Consider the following 22,120-nt stretch of genomic DNA (forward strand, 5'->3'; position numbering starts at 1 on the left):
TTTTTTGCCCTGTGAGCCACAAGGCCTATTATGTGGTCACTAAAGAGCTGAATGCCTTCTCCACAAAATGGGAGTACTTCTGAACAGGCGCCAAACGGTTGCAGGACATATGGCCTCAGCCCTATTGACATTTCCTTTGCTCTGAAATAGCACCGATTATCCCTCCAAGTGTTCTGCAGGCTGTGTTTTTACCAGAAGCTTTTCGGAGCGCCACAAGGGCTCCTCAGATCTCCTGCAATGAAGTCTAGGATGAGGAAGCCCCACGGCCAGGCCTTGCCCAAGGAGGAAAAGGTGACAAAGGGTCTCATCCATCCACCAGAGAAAGATCCTCAAGGATCCCACAAAGGAGAGTATGCTGAGAAAGGAGAATTCTTGAGTCCTTTCCCCACTGTGAGGCCTCCCATTTTTGCTCCCAGCTTTTGGTGTGGATGCAATTAACACATGGCATGCCCTCCATGGAATGCTTAATATGAGAGTAAGGAGAGACGGAGCAAACGCTGGCCTTTTTTAGTGCTCTTTTACAGCTCCTTCTGTGATCTGAAATGCTGCAGCGTATCATTATCTGTTGATTGCAGTCTTCTGCCCAGTTTTTGCTCTTGCCCAGTCAGCACCCATCTCCAAGACAATCTGAATTAATTGTGTGAAGGATTTCAGAAACATTCAACTGAAAACAAGACAGAGTTGGGCTGATTGCGATCCCAGGCTGTCTGAGGTGGCAAAGCTTTCAAAGCTCGATGGACTTTACAGCTCTTTACCCCAAGGAAGGGGAAAGTTTGTGTCTACACCTCACTAGTGGTACAGCAGACCCAGCATTTCATCAGCACAAAACACATCCGGAAGGTGCCATTAGTTCCCTCAAGCAATTCTTTCTTGGACCTCTAAGGATATTCCGTACCTTCTTTATGAACCTAAGACATCCGCAATACCCCATTTTGTGTCATTGCAGTTGATTCTTCTTGCCTTCCATACTGAAGTATGTGCTGAGGAGTAAATCAGACTTACCAGGTGACTGCTGCCAGGACAACTGTTCATCCTTATCCCAAGCACTGGTACTACACGTGACTGCTACCTCTACCTTGCTGTTCTTTGTGGCTTTTCAGTGGAGTTGGCAGAGGTGTGGATTGCTTATCAGTCAGCTCTAGTGACGCATTAAGTGGATGTTATCCAGATCCACTGACTAAACACAAGTATGACTATTAATTGTTTCTCTCTCTCAAGGAAGAGAGTCGTGTCACTTTGTCACCTAAAGCCTTGCTACCTGCCCAACAAGCAGCATCCTTATCTTTGTGATAACAGCAGTAGTAGTAGAAGTAATATTAATAGCAGAAAAAACAACAATGAATAATATCTCTCTAATATCTCTCTTTGAATATACTGTTAGGCTCACAGGTGTTTGCCTCTTCCCCACAATACCTGAGTTGTTGGGCTCCATCCAGTATCGTGAAAGCCAAGCAGGTTTCCATCCCCAGCTACACAACCATGCATAGATACCTTTAATTCTCCACATCTGCCCACTGCCTACAAAGGAGGTGATTAAAAAAGCTTTTGCACAGCTAGGGGAAATTGTCAGACATGGAAGTGCAGGGAAGACAGATTCCAGCTCTGTGCATAAATTGTTAGTAGTATCATCTTGCCTTCTCCTCCTTTCTTCCTCCCACCTCTCATCTAGGCAGAATTCCGCTGCTCTCAAGGTTCACACGCTTGAGGAAAAATAACAAAACCTGATTTTTCCACTGAGTGTCAACATAGATTAGAGGCTACAGTAACATCTTCAGCATGGGCTGATAATAAATGAACTCAGAAGGTTCAAGTGATTCATATTTGTCATTTGAAAACGTACCAGACCAAATCTCAGGTTTGAAGGAAAAGGTCAGGGAAAAAAATCCAATCTATTAAAGCAGACCGAATTGTTAGCAATGGCCATATTGGAGCTTTTGTTTTTTAATTAAAAAACCATTTTATTTGTCTATCATTTGCTTCTATTGCCCGGCAGATTTTATTTGCCATTTTAAGAAGTAAAATAAAAATGTTCCAAATGCTCTCCTGCCCAGGACTCCCATTTCTGCCCATGCAGTGCACAGTGGAGCCTGTTTGCATTTGATTTAAAATCCTCAGGCTCAGCCTCTCTTTAGGGACTGCGCTGCTTTTATTCACACGCTCCCAGACACGAGGCTGGATGGAGTTTCCTGTGCTGCTCCCTCTCCAGCCGCTGTGCTGGCAAGCAGGTTAAACCAAAGCAATGGTGCAGGGAGATCTTTAAGCAGGTGTTCATAAATTGTTGTAGTTCTGCTTCCACTGAGGAGGCTAACAAAGCTCTCTGGGTTGGCGTATAATGAAATGCAGACTCCCTGTACTCCCCATGTGCGGAAGTGAACGAATTCAGATTCCCTTTTCACTCTCCCAGATAATAACACTTTTGTTTTAACTAATCTTTCACTTTCAGGGGGTGATTAGATGGTTGAGCTGAATGAATCTTATTACTTCAAGCCTTTCCTGCCTGTCTCTCAATGTGTGTTCTGACTCATGTACCTATTTTGATGTAGAAATTATTTAGTAAAGGTATTTTTCCTCCACCTTTAAAAATAGTAGCAGGCAGGTTTTTGGACTGAGCCTTATCTGCGTGCATGGCCAGTCACTGGTGCCAAGCTGAGCAAAAAGCAGGGCTGCTAAAATGCCCTTGCAGATGATATTGGACCACCGAGTAAGAGAATGCGATGGAAATATGGATCGTTAAAGTATCAGAAAATGAATTCTAAACCTGAAAGTACAGCCCTAATGCAGCAGAGCACTCCCTCACATCCTCAAGCTTGTGCTCACTGGATTCAATGGGACCATCCCCAAAGGAGACCAGTGTGGTGCAGCTGTGGGGCACGTGATATGGGATCACTGTGTGCCAGAGCAGAGGAGAAAGCACCACTCTTCCTCCTTCAGCTCCCAGGAAATAGGTGCTGGGATCCAGATCACAGCAAGGGAGAGGCTGCAGTCACAGCTGAGCCAGGAGCAGAGTGTGCCACGTTCTTTAATAGAAATACCACCAACGTATGTACATAGGATTTTCATTGAGTTCCCCATGCACAATACACCCACATACTCAATATGAAGCCACTACCTCTGCCTCATTCTCCCAGCCCAGCCTACGTTCCTATTCAACTCAGCGCTCCCTGTCCAAGACACTTCTTGAATTCCTTATTCTCCCCACAAGTTAATGATCTCCCGGAGCACCATCAGCATCTTCCTGACATCTCTTTCTCCATGCCAGAATGTCTGACATTCAGCTACATGAGTATCACGTGAACCTGGAGTCAACTTCCAAAAAGATCTTTCATAAAAGAAAGCAGATAAAGGAGAGGGGAGGGAGCAGGAGCAGCAGCCAGCAATTTTCCTGCCCCCAATGCAGGGGATTTATCTGTATTTCTAGTTAAGAAAAGACATTAATTGATTCACGTGCTTTACGGCTGCACACAGAGCTATTTCTGGCTGGGAGGAGACACTCTTAAATGGAATGAGTCAGACCAGACCTGCTATGTCACCCTGGGACCCTGGGAAGATTCTTTAATAGCTCCGAACAAATCAAGTTGCTTCACAGGGTTATTTTCTTCTCAGACATCAAAAGGAGAGGGAAAGTATAGCAATTCTAAAGGCTGAAAATAATTTTTTTACATGGTCCTTTGCATTTGGCAAATAGCAACAGGATAATCAAAGAGCTTTGCTCTCCACAAGGCGCTTGCATAGAAATCTCAGCAGGATTTATCAGCCCAGCCAAACCTAATCTCCAGAGACATGGCTCTGAGCTGAGCAAAGTCCAGGCAGGTCGCAGCTCCTCAATTCACTTCCGAGGATTTCTTCTTCCAGATTAACTTCGCAAATCAAACGATTGAATTCAGGGAGTTTAACGGGAAGGGAAGTCTGTAGTTCTNAAAAGATGTAGAAAACACATCCCATCTCCATCCCACCTCCCCACTGCTTTTCCAGTCAGCAGTGAGGCTTGTTTAAAATTCAAAATGGTGCCAGAAATGAAACCATTTTTAAATCAGAATTTGTCTACAGCGAAGAACTGAGCTGCAGCTGATCTGCTTCATGTTCCTGGTCTCCCTTCTTGGTCACATCACCCTACCAGATGACAGCTCCATGATGTGACACACGGCAGCAGCTGAGATGTTCCCTGCCCAGCCAAGGACTCCACTGATACGGTGGTCCCAAGTGGTGGAGGGGATATAAGGAAACCCAGCTGGTTCTTCAGCCCATCAACTACATTTCCACCTTCCATTTGGAAAGTGAATCAGATAATTTCTAAACCGAGAAATATCTATGCTTTGTTTTTCACCAGAAAACCAAAAATACCCATGGAAAATGTTGACAAATGGAAAGCATTTGTCATTTCTGCTTCTGTTTCCCTGGCGACAAAAAAATAAGTAAAAAAAATTGGGAATTTCCAACCAAGACAAAGCCTGCAGCTCACTGTCATGGCTAGTTCATCCCGTATTTGCCCTTGCCCTTACCTTAGTAGTCCAAAATAGCACAATAGCCTGAAAAATGGCTCTCACTTGTCTACTAAGCTGTTGGCCCTCATTATAGTCTGTCCATGGCTGTTCTCAATGGGATAAGTGCCTGTAATGGTCTCATCCTATTTAGAAAGTGCTAGCTGTGCTTTCTTATCATGTCAGCTCTTGCTATGGAGACAGCATTGCTCTTTGTGGTTGATAGGACATGTTTTCTGTTGTTTTTATCAGACTATTTTTTGGCATTGATGTCTTGAATATTCACAGCTCCTGGACATCTGAGGCGTCCCATCAAAGGGCTCTTCTCTTTGTTGTAGATATGCAAAGCAGGAGCCTGAGTGTTCTGAACTTTCCTCACACTGGGTGGTGAGAGTGATTTAGTAGCCTAGGGTTTATAAATCTGCATGCAGCCCTGATGAGACAGCATTAGCTGGTTTAAAGGGGGTGGGGGAAAGTACAGGCACACACCCTTACAGTTCAGACCAATCTGCCCCCAGCCGTGCTTAGTACTGCCATCTTATGGAAAAAGTATGCTAAAGAAGAAATATCCTAAGTGATTTCCTTCAGTCACCACTGCCACGGAGCCCGACCGAAGATGGCTTTGTGCACCATTTGCACAACTGCTCAGTTGCACTTTTTAGCTCTCCTTGTCTATATTAGAAAGAGAGTGAGGATTTATTTTGAGAAAACCATCCTTCTGTGAGAGCAGCCTGTGTTGACTTATGCAGATAAAGTAATTCAGTCTCCGTGTGCTGCAGCACCTCAACACCTTGCAAAGCCCCATTCTCCAGGTAACTTCAGCCAGCTGGTTCCACCAGCCCAAATTTCCTGTTTTCTCACAACAACAAGGGATTTCGCTGCTCTCCCTGCTATCAGTGAAGGCTTCCATTAAAACACCCTGCAATCCTTAAAGACAAGAAATTACTGTGCCATAGCATGGATCAATACAAGCAAGATAAATACAGCTTCTGTTAGCCAGAGCTCGTACTTCATAACATGTATCTCAAAATGTGATGCAAGCTACAAATCCAGACTAGTCGTTCTATAAGGCCACGCTCTTTCTGTACTTCAATGTGTTGTGACTCTAAAGAATGGGCTTCAACTCATGCTGGAGTTTCATACTTGTTTTAAGGAGCGATGCTGCTGACACGGTCACATCACTCTTCTCCTTGGCCTTGGCAACTTGCTCCTTGCCACGTCTGTCATCCAGCCATTGTAGCATCCAGGGGGACACAGCAGGAATTGATTCACTTTCAAACTAGTCTGGGTTTGGTTCCATCCCACTTGAAGTCTCTGACCTGACCCACTGTGTACGACCTGACCCAGTGTTTGTGGTGGCACAAAAGAAGATGCACTGGAGGGGAAGAAGACGAGCAAAGCATCTATCCTTAGCTGCCCTGCTGAGGGGTGCGATTTTAAACTACAACCAAATCCCCTGGTTTTAGCTGTAAAACTTGTACACATTGTCTCATTAATCATCCACACTTCTGCCCCACTGAAGAGATGCTCACCACTCACCATGGACTTTTTGAGAGCCTACATGATTAGCTTAGGCTGAGAGCCCAATTTGTAACTGCTGCTGTAAACATGATGATATAAATCCCATGTCCTTGAACAATGTAGAGGACTTCAACATTACTGTGAGACTTGGGGCCACCTGAGAAAGGAGGGTGCACTGGAGTGTTTCCTTTTTAAAGAGCCCTGGGGGCCTAATGTTTGGGGCAAGAGTCCTATCTGGGCTAGAGAACCAGCTGGCAGACAATGAATGCAACAGCCTATTCTGCTTTACTTCTGATGCATTCAGTTCCTGCAGAATAAGCCTGCAAGTAGACACAACCCTCATGAAAAATCTGAGCAGTCGGAAGCTGATGTACTCGGAAGGACAGCAGCTCTTTCTTTGGGGATATTATTTGTCCTTTCAGAACAAAGCTATAAAGACTCAAATAATCCATCCTTCTCAGGGAAATTGTCCTTCATTCTACTCTCATCAGACACTCTAGTTACCAGCACAGGGTTATTACAGAAACATTGTCCCTGCTGGGCTCCAAGCTTCCTCCTAGGTTAGAAAAAGGGAACCAGAACTGGAAGGCTGCCATCCTCTGAGACTTGTTTCGTGAATGCTGAGACTTAAGGCTCCTTCATGGACCGACCAAGCTCCATGCTGCAGAGCCAGCACACTCTTCTCAGCACATACCAATACACCAACTGGCTGAGTGTCAGAGAACTTCACAGCTCTGACCTTTAGACCTCTTGGACTAATCTTGTCCATAATCGGTCCTCACCTACTTGTCTTTGCGCTGGTATTGTCCTCTGGTTTACGCACAGTTTTCCCTCACAACTATTAAGTCACTGCTGTGTTTGTGTAGGATGCTCCCCTTGCGCCTGCAAGAGATGCTGAGGCACATGTGAGACGAGGTGATCCGAGACACCCAGCGTGGCTTCATCATCAACAGTTCATGCCTGACCCATTGGGACTGGAACTAGGTGATCTTTAAGGTCCCTTCCATTCTAAACCATTCTATGATTATATTCTGTCCTACACAGCAAGATCTCCTTCTCCCCAGGCCATACTGAGGGAGACTGAGCAGCAACATCAGATGGAGAGCCCACATTGACTCTATTTTGCTTTCGCTGCTTGTTTCAGAAAGGAAAGAGGAATATCTGCTGTGACTCACATATGCCTGGGAAATCTGCACGAGCAAATGTGCAGCCACAAACATGGGCTTCTCTCCTAGCCAGCAACTTAACCTGGCAGGGGTCCTAGTCCCATTCCAGCAATTTTTCTGCTCATAAATAGATCTGAATTGACATCTGTGCAGACATGGGGCTTCTGCTGGGAATTGTCTCTCTCAGTCCCCATGGTGCAGAATGATGAGAGGAAACCTGAAATGTGAACCCTGCTAATGCTCTCACTTTCCCTCAAACGCTACTGAAGATTTGCTGCAAAATCCACAGGAAAAAGAAAAGTCATTACCTCACCAGAGCCAGTGTCTGAACACTTTCTGCATGAGACTGTCCTAAAGCAAAGGACGTGGATGGCAAAGGGCACCTCAGCATCCTCCTAAAGAAATGATGTTCACTCATGTTGGGATCAGCAAGTGACCGATGGAGAAAGCGGATGCCATCAAGTCATGAGGATAATGCAAACCCTGCTGTTTTGGTGCAAGGACAGCCTGAACGGGTCCATGACTGTATCACCCACACTGACTTGGTCAGCCCCAGGATCTTGCAGATCAGCACTTTTCTGATACCATCTGAAAGCTACCTCAGCTGTGTGCTGGTCATGACTAATGTCTCATATAGATTCAGTCACTGTGTCTCCTATCACTGAGACTTCTTCCCCTCTGGTCACCAAACTTCCTTCCTGATTTCAGATACATTTTCTTGTCCCATCTCTGTTTCCCCAGTTTCAAAATTAAGTCAGTAATTCCAAATTATATGTTGGGTTTGTTGGGAAAAAAACGTGCAGGAAAATGCTTTGCAAATGGTTAAGTTATTTCTACTTTTGTTATCCATCCTCCCCCCCCTCCCCCCCAGTTCAGTGCCTCTTCTACAGTTAGGCCTGAATATTTCAAGGTACTTCCTTCTATCTGCATCTGAAAAGCAGCCAGCAGCTCTGAAAGGCTTGTTTAGAAATTCTAACAGCAGCTATCTATTAGGTTTTCACTTGCCCTATTCAAATCTTTGTTCACATCTAAGGAATGAAAGCTCCATAATGAGAATGATCATGGGAGTGCATGATACTCCTGAGAGCAGGAAAAACAGCTTTTCTTGGTGGCAGGTTGGAGGGAGATGAGTGATGAAGGCCATGATGGGACCTGGACAGGCTGCCCCAGTGGCTCTGTTATCTATGGCTCTTCTTTGAAGAAGTTCCTCACTGTAGGAATGGCCGGAACTCCTATCACTTGCCAAAGGAAAAGTCAGAACTGACAATGTTCTGTCATCAGGAGCTGCCCTGTTGAGTGATGGAAGGATGCTTCAGCAGTAAGATATGGAGGTATTGGGTTATGTGTGTGTTTTACACAGCAGAAGTGGTGTCAGGATGTTCCATCAGACACTGATGGTGCTGGACGATGATGCTGGAGGACCTGACTTGTCCTGTGCTTTATGTTTGGAGGGCACAAGTGGGAAGGGGACAGCTTGGTACCCTATGGCCAGCATGCCCTCATCTGCAGCCAGCCTGGAGGCAGGGAGCAGAGCTTAGATAAAGCTTAAGGTACAAGGTAAAGTGCTGGGAGTTTGTGTGTTCCTTTGGGCTGCAGTCTTACTGGAGGATACCCCCAACAGCATCGTGTGTCTGTGAGATTCACAGGCAATGATTACACCGAGTAAAAAGGCATTTCTTGCTGTAGTGCTCAGTCGAGCACTTTTAAACCAGTGCCTTTCAGGTGCTGTGCAGAGGATACACAATAGTCACCAAACTATCTTCTCTGTCCCAAAGCTATTTTATAAACTTCTATCTATCTGCTGAAGCACACGCACTTTATCAGTCCTCATTCATATTTTGCTACCTAACATGAGTCTCAGGTTATTCTCATCACCTATATTTGAACTGGCTCTATTTTTAGTTTCCTAATTCAAAATGAATATGAGGACGTGCCTTTTATAGACAGCACACTCTCAGTATCTGAGCATATCCTGAATTAATGGCAGTAACAGATATTTTAGAATAAAATGTGTTACGTTTAAACAATAGAGGCAGGGTGATGACATAAGAAGAATAGATAAGAGAACAGCACCTTAATAAAACGCTGAAGGTTTGCATTACCAGAGACAAATCTGTGAGCTGTGTGCTCAGATATGGGCACACATACAGAGCAGATCTGCTCAGAAACATGACTGTGCAGGATGAGGCTTTCTAGACTGCAGATCCACATCTTTCTGTCTGTGCTCACATCTTTCTTACTGCCACTGGGAGGGTGGGCCCTCGAGTTCACTCCATCTCTATGCCTTATCCACAGAATTTTATAGTAAAATCCAGTTTGACCCCTCAAACCCAGGATAAATTTTCAGCCTGATCAATAAACTGATTTTTGTTCATATTCGAAGCACATTTTGTCTAAGCATATTTAAAGAAGAAGACTCTAACATTCCATCCTTGCTCAGAGGGGAAAATGTACCTTGGGAAAACAAAGGCAACACTTTCTCAAGATGGAGAACAGGGCAAGTGTGCAACAGCAATGTGATACGGTCTGCATTGGCATACATGAGTGTATTTGCTGCCACAGAGCCAAGCCAATGCCATTGAAATCGATTCAAAAACACCAGTCATTAGCAGAGAGTGGGCTTGGAATCGGCTCTTTAGTTGCAGAACTAGGCTGTGGTCCAGAAACTGTATGTCAGCTATAGGAACTCCTGGCAAAATCTCAGCGTCTCTATTCATTCACTTAATGCTACGACTATCCAGGAGTCAGAAACAATGCCATGAATAGATCTATTCCTGCTTGAAGGCATTCTGCTCCATGCACCCTGTTTCTACAGGGACCGCCAGCTGAAACACAGCTGTTAATCCAGAAAGAAAGTCAGTAAAAAAGAGATGCTTCTTGATTTTCACCTGTCAGATAAAAAATTATAGGTTCCATTTAACCCCCAGTCTTAGAAAGTGTTGCAGGCCCAGGTTCTGGGAGAGCACCAGCAGCAGCCTCAAGGCACTGAATGGAAATGATGGCCTCATCTCGAAAATCCTTTAGAGAAATCATTGTGACTTGCTTTATATGAGAAAATGAGAGCACACCTCTATGGTGAGGTTGGTCATCTATTTTCAGGAATATGATGGACATGGCATGAGGGATTTCAAGACCCTGGGAAGTTTTAAAGCCAATACCTTGAAGAGTATGCAAGACTGAATGTGATTCCTCAGGTTCTGAGAAGAAATTGAGATGCTTTCAGAAAGGCAACATCTGTCCTAGCAACAAATAGTAGCTGAGCAGTGGGAACAGTCTCAGCCCTCCAAAAGAGATGCTCTTGAAAAGTCTGGGGCAAACAAAGTGATGCTGTAAGCTGTGAAAGCTCACGTTCCTGCTGTCCTGGGCCAGGAACTGGCCTACAGGTTATTGTCGACTCAAAAGGAAGACAACATTTGGTGTATGACTCCTCCTGGTTTATCCCCACTTAGGAATTGAGGTTCCCATCCTCATCCTCTGACTTCTAGACAGTACCACAGTGTCAAACAACCACAGCCATGGGCCCATGCACCGCTAACAGATGGAGATTAATCTGCTTCAAAGAGCAGAAAAGGTCAATAGATGAGCTTAAGTCTGTCTCTCAAAGACTGCCTGCAATTACATTTATGGCATTCATTGTTAGGAGCCCTTACGACTGTCCACTGTTTTGTACTGATGACTGAAGAGTAAACTGAAACTCCTGGGATCAATTTTCCTATGAGTGAGTATTAAACCTGGAAAGCAAACCTGGAAAACAAAACTAGGGCCCGTGTCTCCAAAGACACTTCTTAGATGATGAGCCAGTGCTCCTTCCACAGGCATTAAGAAGATAAACTGTATGTAATATACTGGCTTTGCTTTAACAGTCCATATTTGGCACGAACTCTGACTATGGGACTTGGTTGTTCTGAGGAAACAGGAGAGACAGGAATTACAGATTCTGCTGCTGAGTCCTACTTATGCCCCCAGGAATCACAGGTTTTGTTCATAGTACTTCAGTTCCTTATTTACAATCTGCAAACGCATTACAATTGATTGGTGGCCTGCTAAAGAAACAGTACTGCAAATCCAAAGGGGATTCCTAATTTCACTTAAAAGCCCTCTGTGAAGAGATAACCAGCCTGAGGTGCTCAGTAACACTGTAGTAGAATATCGTAAGGTTATTTTATACACCAACTCATGATAATAAATACAGAAAAAGACATTCTTCAAAGCGAGGTTTGCAGCATGCAGCTGAAGCTCCCTGTTTCACCAGCAGCTGGTCTGTGATTGCCATCTTTTCACCAGCCTTCAGCTCAGCTTTCAAAGGTACCTGCCAAAATGTTGCAGAGTTGACAGACTCCCTGTGAAAGGGCATCCCATAGGCAGGGCTTTTTTCTTCTCCTCTCAGCTATTGCAGTTTATTTTGATATACTGCTGGCACGCAGCAGAAAGAAGAGAAATCCATTCTAGAGCACCACGTTACTGAAAACCATTCCTAGGCACTGAGCAGAGCGTTGGGTCTGCAGGACAAGTGGGCAGCAAAATAATTTGCTCACCGCAGGAGAATGAGTGGAGCAACAGCTTCTGAGCTTTACATTGCCATGGAAACATAAGGTATCAGCAGTGGCAGGGTGGCCTTTTCTTGTTGAAACCTAACATTTTGTTTTAATGCTCACTGGGTAAGAAAGAAGAGGCCACCCAACCTGGTGAGTGCCCTCCCTTCCCCCTTCAGTCCCATCTGTGTCCTCCGGGAAGCACGCTTCACAAGGCCAAGTTAAAAACACCATCAGCAGGTGATGCAGCATGATCTCTGAACAACAAGTGACTCTTCACACACACTGCTGAGGCTGCCCAAAGGGGAAGGTTTGGTTGTTGCTGTAGGAAATAAGCTCCGTTCAATATCCAGCTGTGGGCTTCTTGCCCCAGAAAGCTACATCTCCTGGCTTGGCAGTGATGTATGTGCCCCATGCCCTCCTTGTGGTCATTTTTCTGCTGCTTACTTAATAAGCTCTCAGATTAGCTGCCAATCCTCCTCACTGCTCACAGACTGGGAGGCATCAGCTTGAAGAGCCCTTTACTCAAAGTCTCTCCTCTATGTGCTTAACGCTCTATTTGCAACCAGTTGATCAGAAGGATTCCAAGCCCCTCACCTTGCTTATTTCAAGGCATCAGCCAGAAGGTGACCCCAGGAGCTGCTCTGGGTTTGCTTAAGCCCATCCCATCCCAGGCCTATGGAGGTGCCATGCTGCACAGCTGCTGCAGGCACTGATGCAGTTTCAGCGACCTCCTGCTCTCCTCCCTGCCAGATATTTGGAGGGCTATAAAAAAGAGCTGTCCAGACTGCTGAGAAATGGATGGTCGTGCCTGGAGTCGGCTAAATAATTCAGAGCGGATTGAAATGCCCTATTGCGTAATGGAATCTTTCTGCAAGGCCGTGCAGCGGTTTCCACATCCCAATGATCCTATTTTCCAGTCAATACAATTAGGTGTCAGAATATGCAATCGTTGAAATTAATCTGGAATCAGAATGCAAGGGATCTTTAGCGCGCACGCACTGCAAGACACCGCCAAAGTCATTAAACATTACCCAGGATGAACATAAAATGATTCATTGGGATGCTGCAGGCTCTGGCTTTGACATCTCCCCATTGATATGATATGTGTAACAAGTGTTTAATGAGGAAAAGGACTCAGCACACCTAACCCTCAATTTTCACATAATCTATTCACGGCGTGTTACAGATGCAGGCATGAAAAAATGACCCTTACTCTTCTTTTTCCCCCCCCAGTTTTAATGAATCTGCTGCACGTGAGGATTACTAATGACAGGGGAGGCAGTAATTTCTACCTCAAGATGCTTCATCGCATGTTTTGCAGGGGATCAGTGCTGGGTTATAACAGGTATAAGGCATGACCCCCAGAGATCAGATTGAGGGTCAGAACCTGGGCTATGGGGAAAGAAACACAGGGCTGCCAGGATAGCAACAGGGAAACAGCTACAACAGCAGGGAAGCAGGAGAGTGCTGGAGAGAGAGGAGTCAGATCCTTCCAACTCCTAATGACAGATTAGTTAATAAATCTCTTCCCCCAGCATACTAATCTCTGATTCACATTTACATGCCAATGGGCCACTATTGGTTTCTGAGCTGCAGCTTGCAAAAGGAGCTCAGCCTTCTGTATGTTGGATCCTCCAAAAGGAACAGACGTGTGTGGAAAAGGGGAACGCACACAAGCGTGTGTACAAGGGGAGGATGTGGTGCCTGCAAGCATAAAAACCTGATCCCATTTTGCCCCACGCTGTATCACATCTGGTGCCTAAGCAAAGCTGGCAGCATGCTGAATGCTATAAATTCATGGAGGTGACTGCATCAAGATTAGTTTGCATACAGAAATGTCATTTACAAAACTCAGAGCCTGTCACAGACTTCTTCAGCTTGCAGAAGAACCAAGGAAGGTGGAAAGGATGTGCGGACGAGGGAATACAGCGGATGGGTGGGTCAAGACATCACAGGAAGGAAATGATCTGATTCTCATGTTGGCACGGGACGTTCCACATCCCTATCATTATCAGCACGCTCTTCTAAGAGTCACACTAACACCAGCTTCGTGTGGTGCTGTGGGCAAACTTAGCCATGCAAACTTAGCACCCCCCTGGGTGCTTCCTGAGCCCATCCAGCAGGAGGGCGGCACCTCCCCAAGGATCAGCACAGACACAGTGCTGGGAAAGCTCTGCAGATGTGAGGGCAGAAAGAGATGAGAAAGTGGAGCTGCCGCCCACCTCCACTGGCTGAGACAGCAGAGCAGCTTGGGAAGATCTTGGTTGCTAAGTATGATCTAGAGCTGCATTGTCCTCTTTTGTGTTTGTAGGAGGTTCCCTTGTAACAAACATGAATGCTGCGCTGTCAGGGTGAGCTGCTGCTTTATTCTTGAGGCTTGTCTTGCAATAAACCTGTGTGATGACCGTGGTGACATCAGGTCCTCCACCTCCAGGTGCTGGCACACTGGGTTACTGTCAGAGCACAGTGGAATCCCTGCAGGAGGCTGCGGGGTGAGGTTCTGGCCATGGGCTGGCAGCAGATGGTGGCACGACACCTCCCTCAGCTCATGCTAAACTGAGCCCAAGGGAGGAGCAGCCAACAGGCTCAGATCAGCTCCCCCCCCCCCCATCTTTGTCTCCTCTCATTCTCACAAACCCCACCATTTCCAAACCCCAAACTCACACAACAGCCATCTCCCACTGCTCTGTCACCATGGGATGCACGGTCTGTCTGTGTTTATAACAGCTCATCCACCTGCACATGGCCTGGGAGGAAAAGGTGAGCATTTTTCAAGGTAAGACTACTACAAGAACAATTTTCTCCTTTTAAATATGTAACTGTATGAGGTACAAAACGTACTTCAGGACAGCGAGAACAGAAGCCCCATCAGGGAAATACCACAATCAGGCTGTAAATCATCTACACCAAATGTCACATGATAAAACCTAACTGTGGGTAGCTCTTATTGCTCAGTCACCAGACCCTACACCAACACCTTCTTCACATTGCCCACACTGCAGGATGCTCCAAGGCGATGCCAGCAGCACAGTCATGCTTCAACAGCCGCATCATGCTGCCTTGTGTACACGGTTTGATTCTCTTTCCTGCCTACTGGCACCACTGGAAAACAACTTTGCTGCTGATTTTAGAGTGATGCTTCAAGAAAAACAAAGTTTCGTACAGACATGAGCTTACATGAAAGTAGCAGATTCTAGGAAGTCTTTTTTATGTCCCTGAGAGATGGCTCTGCAGCAGGGTCCTCCACATCCCTCCTGCTTCACTGCTCCCTCACACCCCGGTGCTCAGTTCAACCCTCCCTGCAAAAGCCTCGCTGTATTTAACACTGTTGTAGCAGGAAAACAAAGAAGTGTTTGAGTTATGAAGCAAACTCATCACCTGCTCTACAGAATCTCTGCTGCTGGCACGGGCTGGTGAAATACAAAGAGCCCAATTCAATTCTGAATCAATTTCTATGGTGTGAGGCTGGCAGTAAGAAAATGAAATGAAACAAAATTAAATGAAATAAAGACTATATTTAATTTTTACCTGTAAATTCAACAATCTCGATGTGAATTGAGTTTGCTGTTCTTTAAAACATACGGACTATCGTTCAGAATCCCCATGGCTGCTTGCCTCATGTCGTGTTGTGGCCAGGTGAGTTTCTGTACCAGCCTGTGTGACCAAGCAGAGCCCTGGCAGGACTGTGAGCACGGCCCTTGTTGGGACTGCCTCAACCTGTGACACCTGATATTAGCAGGATGCTCTGAGAGAGACTCTGAAGAAGCTGTTTCTTTAATTAGGTTAGTGCACAAAGGAATGGGATTTCTCCTGTCTTCAGTGCTCCTGCTCATGTCACTGGAGCACTGAACTCTTTTAGCGAATCCCATAGCAATTAGAGCAATAGTAACTACTCCCATGCTAGCAGCTACAGGTGGGATTCAACTGCTTTTGATGCTACAAGACCCAACCCCTTATGGCTCCCCCTCTTGCTAGACTGGGAAAAGAAGCCCCTCTTACCAACCAGGAGACACTGGCACTCATTTAGAGGTACATGCCTTGCAGCACATGGAATTGAAGGCTACCATTTCAGAATAAAATGTCTAATTTCTAGCTATCTAAAGCTAAATTAAATTAACCTCACTGTATGTCTCTCCACAGAGACCTTCTACAGCCTTTGGATTCATTCTGAGATCACTGTGACACTGACTGACACTGACGCCCTTTACCACGGTTTGAAGAACGAACTATGCAGTGATTTGATAGATTTAAATGCCAGACCTTGATGCAGTGCCCAGTGGAGTGTCATATAAGGCACATAAATCACAATATTGAAGGAACTTGTGGATGTCAGGCATGCAAATGTGCTGATTTGGTAGCCATGGTAGTTTGGCATGTCTCAAATCTTTGTCTTCTGCCCAAAATAGACTAGCTACTAGCTTTTAAATATCACTCAGCACTTGTGAGTCCTGCTACAGCACAGAGGATGGTTGAGAAAACACCAAGAATGTGAGATATGGAGATAAAATTCATTGGTTTTGTTCAGCCTAAGAGCAAGGAACCCCTTCCACGGTGGGGTAACGACAACACAGTACACAGTTATGCGGTTATCATTAGCTGAGGTGGAGATCTTCATCGATTCACTGGAACTGAGCTAAGATGAAACCTGAGCACAAAGTAGCTCAGCTGAAGCTGAGTGTGTGCCTTGCTGGAGCACTCATCCTTTCTGTATCCATGTCCAACTGTGCTGCCAGCTGAAGCACGGTACAGGGAATCTATTGTGTAATATATCCAGAGATAATCAAATCACACAGGGTACAATCATAACGACAAGAGACCCTAAGTCACTTGCTACACACAAAGCCCCTTCCTTCACAGCACAAACAGGCAATTAAATCACATCACAAACAAAGACCAACCTACACAGTTACTCAAGCAAACAAGACAGTTTGCCTGCAGAATCTGTGCACACATTAATCACTTGCACCAGTCAGGTGTGGGCATGTGAATTTACCATTAAGAAGTTAGAAATTAACACTATGGTACAGCTCAAATAAAACGTGAATTTACAGGTAGCTTAGAAGTAAATTGGAAAGATACTCCATTATTTTGGAACATAAAAAACCGAGTGAGTTGAATTTCTTCAACTAAAAACCTTTTATTCCCTTTTATCAGATAGGGTGGAAAGCACCATTCTATCTTATGGCCATTTGGCACTGTGATACATACACAGTTCGGCTCCCATTGCCCACTCTACCATCTCCTTAGGGATGGGTAAGGTGCTCTGTGGGGCTTCCAGCAAAGCAATAGGAAAGCTGTGACAACCAATGTTCCACCTATGGAAGAACAAACCCCACAAGCCTCCTCAGTTGAAGAAGGAAAGCGGGTTTCATTTTTACCTGAGAAGGAACTGGAAAAGGCATGTTGGACAGAAAACTGCTCAAAGATAGGTGAAGTGTCTGAGAGATAAAGGCAGGTCGTCAGGCTCTGCCCAGGGTTACCCATCCTCTTGACAAGGGCCATCAGGACACACCACGCCTCTTGCTACCTTACCCTAAGCACAAAGTTAGGCCTAATGTGATGGAACATGACCGTAAAACCTCCTTTGGGTGGAGAGGAGAAAGGGAAACGTTGTGTGAAACGCCATCCACGGGTCCTTCCTTGAACCACTTTAGTTCCCAGCCCACCTGAAGGTTCATGGTGGTTTTCTCTGCTTGCCTTCCACCGGTGCAGTGCCAGGCTGGAATTGCAGGGTATTGTATTACAAGTCCCACGGGTGCTGCCTCAGCCTCAGTAAACTTTATTTAAGCACACACAGACATACACAGACAATATACATATATTTGTTTCTTCTCTGACAGTTCTACAGGACCAACACTGCTTTGGATGACACTCGTGGAGGGTTTGAAAAAGTGCAGGAAATGTAAGGAAAAAAATAAAATAAAGGTATTTTAATCATTTGTGAGTCGTGGTCATCCACAGAAACAACACAGGTGCGTTCAACCAGGCGAGCACATGGACACATCTCCACATACAGTACATTGCGTCTATATAGGTTATCTCCACATACATTGCGTCTATAGAGATGTACAGCAGTCTCAGTAAGTCGGCAGGACACAGAACCAAGGCGTACTGGCACGGCACATGCTTGCACTCCCAATGCCACAACCCACAGCCAGCGCACCCTTGTGACACAGCCGGGGTGTGGGTGCAAACAGAGAGGTGCTCCCAGCACAGTCTCACCGTACACCATAAAAACTCACCAAACAGGCAACAACGTCATAAAACAAAATGTTCCCCCGGGGTTCTGGTGACCAGCCAGGTTGAGTCAAATGGCACAGCTTTCACGTCACCACAACTCCTGGGATATGCAGTTACTTATCTAATATAGCTACAACTGTCTCTCGACATATATATCATATATACAGTACATATACACAGAACGTACACAGAGCAGTATATGTATATTTTTTGTGTTTTTCACGTTTGTACATTATATCACAGATTATATGAGCACATAAAAGATACGTTTGGGAACCTAAAAAGAAATAATTTTATAAAATATTCATAATACCCCCCCCCCCCCCCCTTGCTCCCACCAAAAATAAAACCAAACCAGCCCAGAAAATGAAAAGAAATCCAGAAACTCCCTTTGGAACTGTTACTGCCTGCCCTGGGACAGCACGACACTCCTCCCCTTCCCCTTTTAGAAGTACAGCAGCACAATGGTGGTTTGCATCCATGCACCCAGGAAAACACAAAGAAGTATAAGTTGTTGAAGTGCACGGTCAGAGCGGAGCCTGGAGGCTGGCTGTCCGACTCCACACTCTCCCACCGTCTCCCTTGCTATGATTTAAAAGGTTCTGCCAGGAGCAGAGTATTTTACCTGCAGCAATATTTGCTAGACTAAAGCAACCGACTGCAGTCCAATACTGCTCTAGCACTTAGAAGCCAGCTTTTGAGTTATACCTTTATTATTATTAATTATTATTATTATTATTAATTTATTTAAAAGAATTCTTTTCTATTTAGCAAAAAATTGTTTCCACTGTACCCTTCGTGTGTCCTCGTCCTAATGTGACAAACCCGGAGGAGATGAAATTATGGAGATCTGGCCCTCCACTTCGATAAATATCCTTTCCATAGTGACCTGGCAAGGAAGAGAAAAGAAAACAGCTTTATTCAGGTGTTTATATAGGTGCAGATATATGCCATGCAGCCCTGCTGCTCCCCAGTGAGCACCAAGGCCTCACCACATGGTTGCTTTATGAATGGTAGGCAGAGGATACAGCAGAACATAAAGTGCAGCAAAACCAACCTTCCAAATGGAGAAAGGCTTAGGAAGAACTGGGTATTTTGATACTTCCAAGGCATGAACAGAGGAGCCAAACAGCCCAAATTTGTTAAGCACAAACCCCAGATTCCAGAGGTACCACACAAACCGTTGGCAGCATTCGCACCATAATTGCTAAAGCTTTTTACAGCCCAAAGTGAAGTTGCCAGTACCTCACTTGTCCGGGCTGGACCCAAGTGCCCATTAGCAGTACAACAGCAGACTTTGCCTTTTAGCTTTGATTTATTTGCTCTGGTCTTTGAACAACCTCCCCACGTAATTTCTCAAGCTTGATGGTCTTCTGCAAAACACTTCCTAAGAGCTCTCAGTCCATCACAGCAGAGTGGTACCAACTGCTCACAACTCATCCAGCTTTTCAAGATTTTCATACATTAACAAGGAAAAAAGGGCTTCTGCTTACCATGCAAAGCTCCAAAACGAGGACATAGATAATTTCCCAGATACTCTTTATCATCTCCTCCCCTTTTCATGTTGTTCATTTTGCTATCCCTTTTGTTTCAGAAAGAGGCAAAGATAAGATAGGTGCAGGGGGAGGGGGAAGCAAGGCAGCACTGGGGGCTAGGAATGCAGCTCCTGCCCTACTAAACTCCAGCTTCCCATCCTCTCTGCACAAGCCTGGGGTGCACACGCTTGGGATGCATCTCTGTTCCTCCAACCCCCGTGGCTGTGAGCTGGGCACAGCAGATGGTGCAGCGCATGGCACCCGTATGGAGAGCTGAGTCAGGAGGCAACAGGGAGGGCAAAATGGGATCCCAGATCCAGGTGGAAGTGCAGCCCGGGGCTGTGTTCTGGCTGGCTGATGGTGCCTCTGACAGATGCTACAGCCCTTTCCTGTTTATCAAACAGAGACAAAATGCTGTGTGTTCTCACACATATTCAGGCTTTTTGGAAACAATATGAAAGCTAAAATGCATTCTGAAATCTCATTAGTCTGCAAAGTCTTCTTTCCCTTTTTTTTTGGCAGTGACTCCCACCATGGTGCCTTGACAACAACTGGTGATCACAGAATCATAGAACCATTAAGGATGGAGAAGTCTACCGAGATCACCAAGTCCAATGCCAACCCATTCCAATCATGCTCACAGGCCATGTCTCTGAGTGCCACATCTCTACAGTTCTTGAGCACCTCCAGGGTTGGTGCCCCCCCACCTCACTGTGCCAATGCATATCCACTCTTTCTGTGAAAGAATTGTTCCTAATATCCAACCTGAACGTCCCCTTGCACAGCTTGAGGCCGTTAGCTCTCAGTGTTGCAAGCCATTACTCCCATCACCAGAGCGTATCTTTCACATGGGTGTCCTGAAGGTGAGCATCTCCTCCAGGTTCAGCCTGCCCCACAATATGCCCTGCCGTGGAGCTGAGCAGGCTCCAAACCCATCCCCCTGACCTGTGGGACTGTGCCACCCCAGGAACATGCTGAGAAGCATATGAGAAGCATATATATATGGTGGTGGCAGGAGATGCTGAGACTTCTGAATAACTGTTTATTCCAATCTGCTAGAAAAAGCATCCCACTTCTTTTCCTCACATTTCTGGTCAGGGTCAGCCATCAGCTGATTTGGTCAGACACCATCAGATTCTATGCTCTCAGGGCCAGCTATGCAGGTGACTGACGCTTCATCAGTGCCATCACTTAGAGGTTTGAAATGAGGATAAAAGAAACACACAAATATGTGCCATTACTTCCAGCTGAAGCAACGGCTGCCTTTTATACATCTCTTTGGAGGATCTGCTTAAGTCAGAGATCAAGAAGGGGAAGTATATTGAAAAAAAGAAGCCAACACTGACTGGCAGATTGCAGATCATTCATCAGCCATTTGCTCTCTGAACCTCGCTCTGCCCTCTCTTGCACTACATAACAGTTAAATTAAAAGATTCCTGTGATAACATCCCATTAGCATTTGAACATGAGTCGTGGTTTCCCATGGGAAACTTGAATTCGTAGACTTCAAGCAGCACGAGTTTTTTCCTTTTTATGGGCACATTACAGGACACTGTTTGCTTCACAAGGTTTTTTCTTCCTGCTCATTTTTGATCGTTCCTCTCTGCCTCTGCCATGGCCAAGTGCTGGCACCGAGCTCAGTAGGAGTGCTTTGGGGGTGGCTGGGGCTGTGCCTAACTAGAAAGCATCCCTGTCCCACTCCTCACTGGGGCTGTGCGACCTTCCCCTACTGTGTGCGCTCCCACCTCAGGGTCAGGACCGACCTTGGGGCTCAGTATGAGCTGAGTTGGGTTTGATTCTGATGGAGCCCCGCAGCACACCCTGCTTCCAAATCAACACAACCACCTACCAACCCAGTCTCATGGCATGGAGCACATTGTCTTTTCATACAATATTTCTCAAGCAATTTTGTATCTGTAACGTCTATGGCTGAGATGGAATTTAAAATGCTGTTTCAGAGCACAGTGTCTGAGTGCCTGGAAGAGGCTTTTCTTGCTCTCCCACTCCCCACTCTTGCTCACACTCATATCCGTGTGCTCTAATGCATGTAAACCCTCAGTCGCACACAGGCTCGCAGGCTTTTCCATTAAAAGAAATGACCTGGAGTCCAGTGAGGCAATGTATTACTAAAGCAAATGAGGACTTACACAACTTAAAATTTCCAAAAGAAATTGAAACAAGGAGAAAACACGACTTTTTTTCCTCCCTTTCCTTTGCTTATAGCACATAGCAGAGGCAGAGAGCAGGTGAGCGTGGTGCCTTCTGCACAACAAAGACATATTCTTTAGGGCATGCAGCTGAAAGAGGGAACATTTCATTACAACCGCATGCTGCATAACTCACATATGGAACAAACTCAGCCACAAACAGCAATTACAGGCCCAGCTCCGATTTAATAGAGTTATTAGAGCTGAACTAAAACGCTGCTATCCACCTTTCAGAAATGGTATTACCGAGCACAGATTACATCACCCGCGGAAGGGCAGACAGGAACCACTGTGGACGCCGTTGGGATGACACACACTGTGATGCTGAGCTCATCCCCATCACAAGGTTTCCTTGCAAATAAACTACACCCAGAGAGCAGCCCCAGCACATCAACACAAAGCATGTGAAACAGCCAAAATGACCACAAGGTGTCTACT

The 22,120-nt window shown here is 45.6% G+C and overlaps 1 protein-coding gene across 3 annotated transcripts in view; it reads right to left on the minus strand.

Annotated features, from left to right (window-relative positions):
- SHISA6 (shisa family member 6) overlaps window positions 1-22,120 on the minus strand; it is a 193,077-nt gene that overhangs the window by 135,031 nt on the left and 35,926 nt on the right. For all 3 annotated transcript variants that reach the window (XM_015880059.2, XM_015880061.2, XM_015880060.2), the window contains exon 3: window positions 18,734-18,829. In XM_015880059.2, coding sequence (XP_015735545.1) covers window positions 18,734-18,829 — 96 coding nt within the window. The remainder of the gene's footprint in view (window positions 1-18,733; window positions 18,830-22,120) is intronic.

This window comes from Coturnix japonica, chromosome 18, assembly GCF_001577835.2.
Source record: "Coturnix japonica isolate 7356 chromosome 18, Coturnix japonica 2.1, whole genome shotgun sequence".
NCBI lineage: Eukaryota > Metazoa > Chordata > Aves > Galliformes > Phasianidae > Coturnix > Coturnix japonica.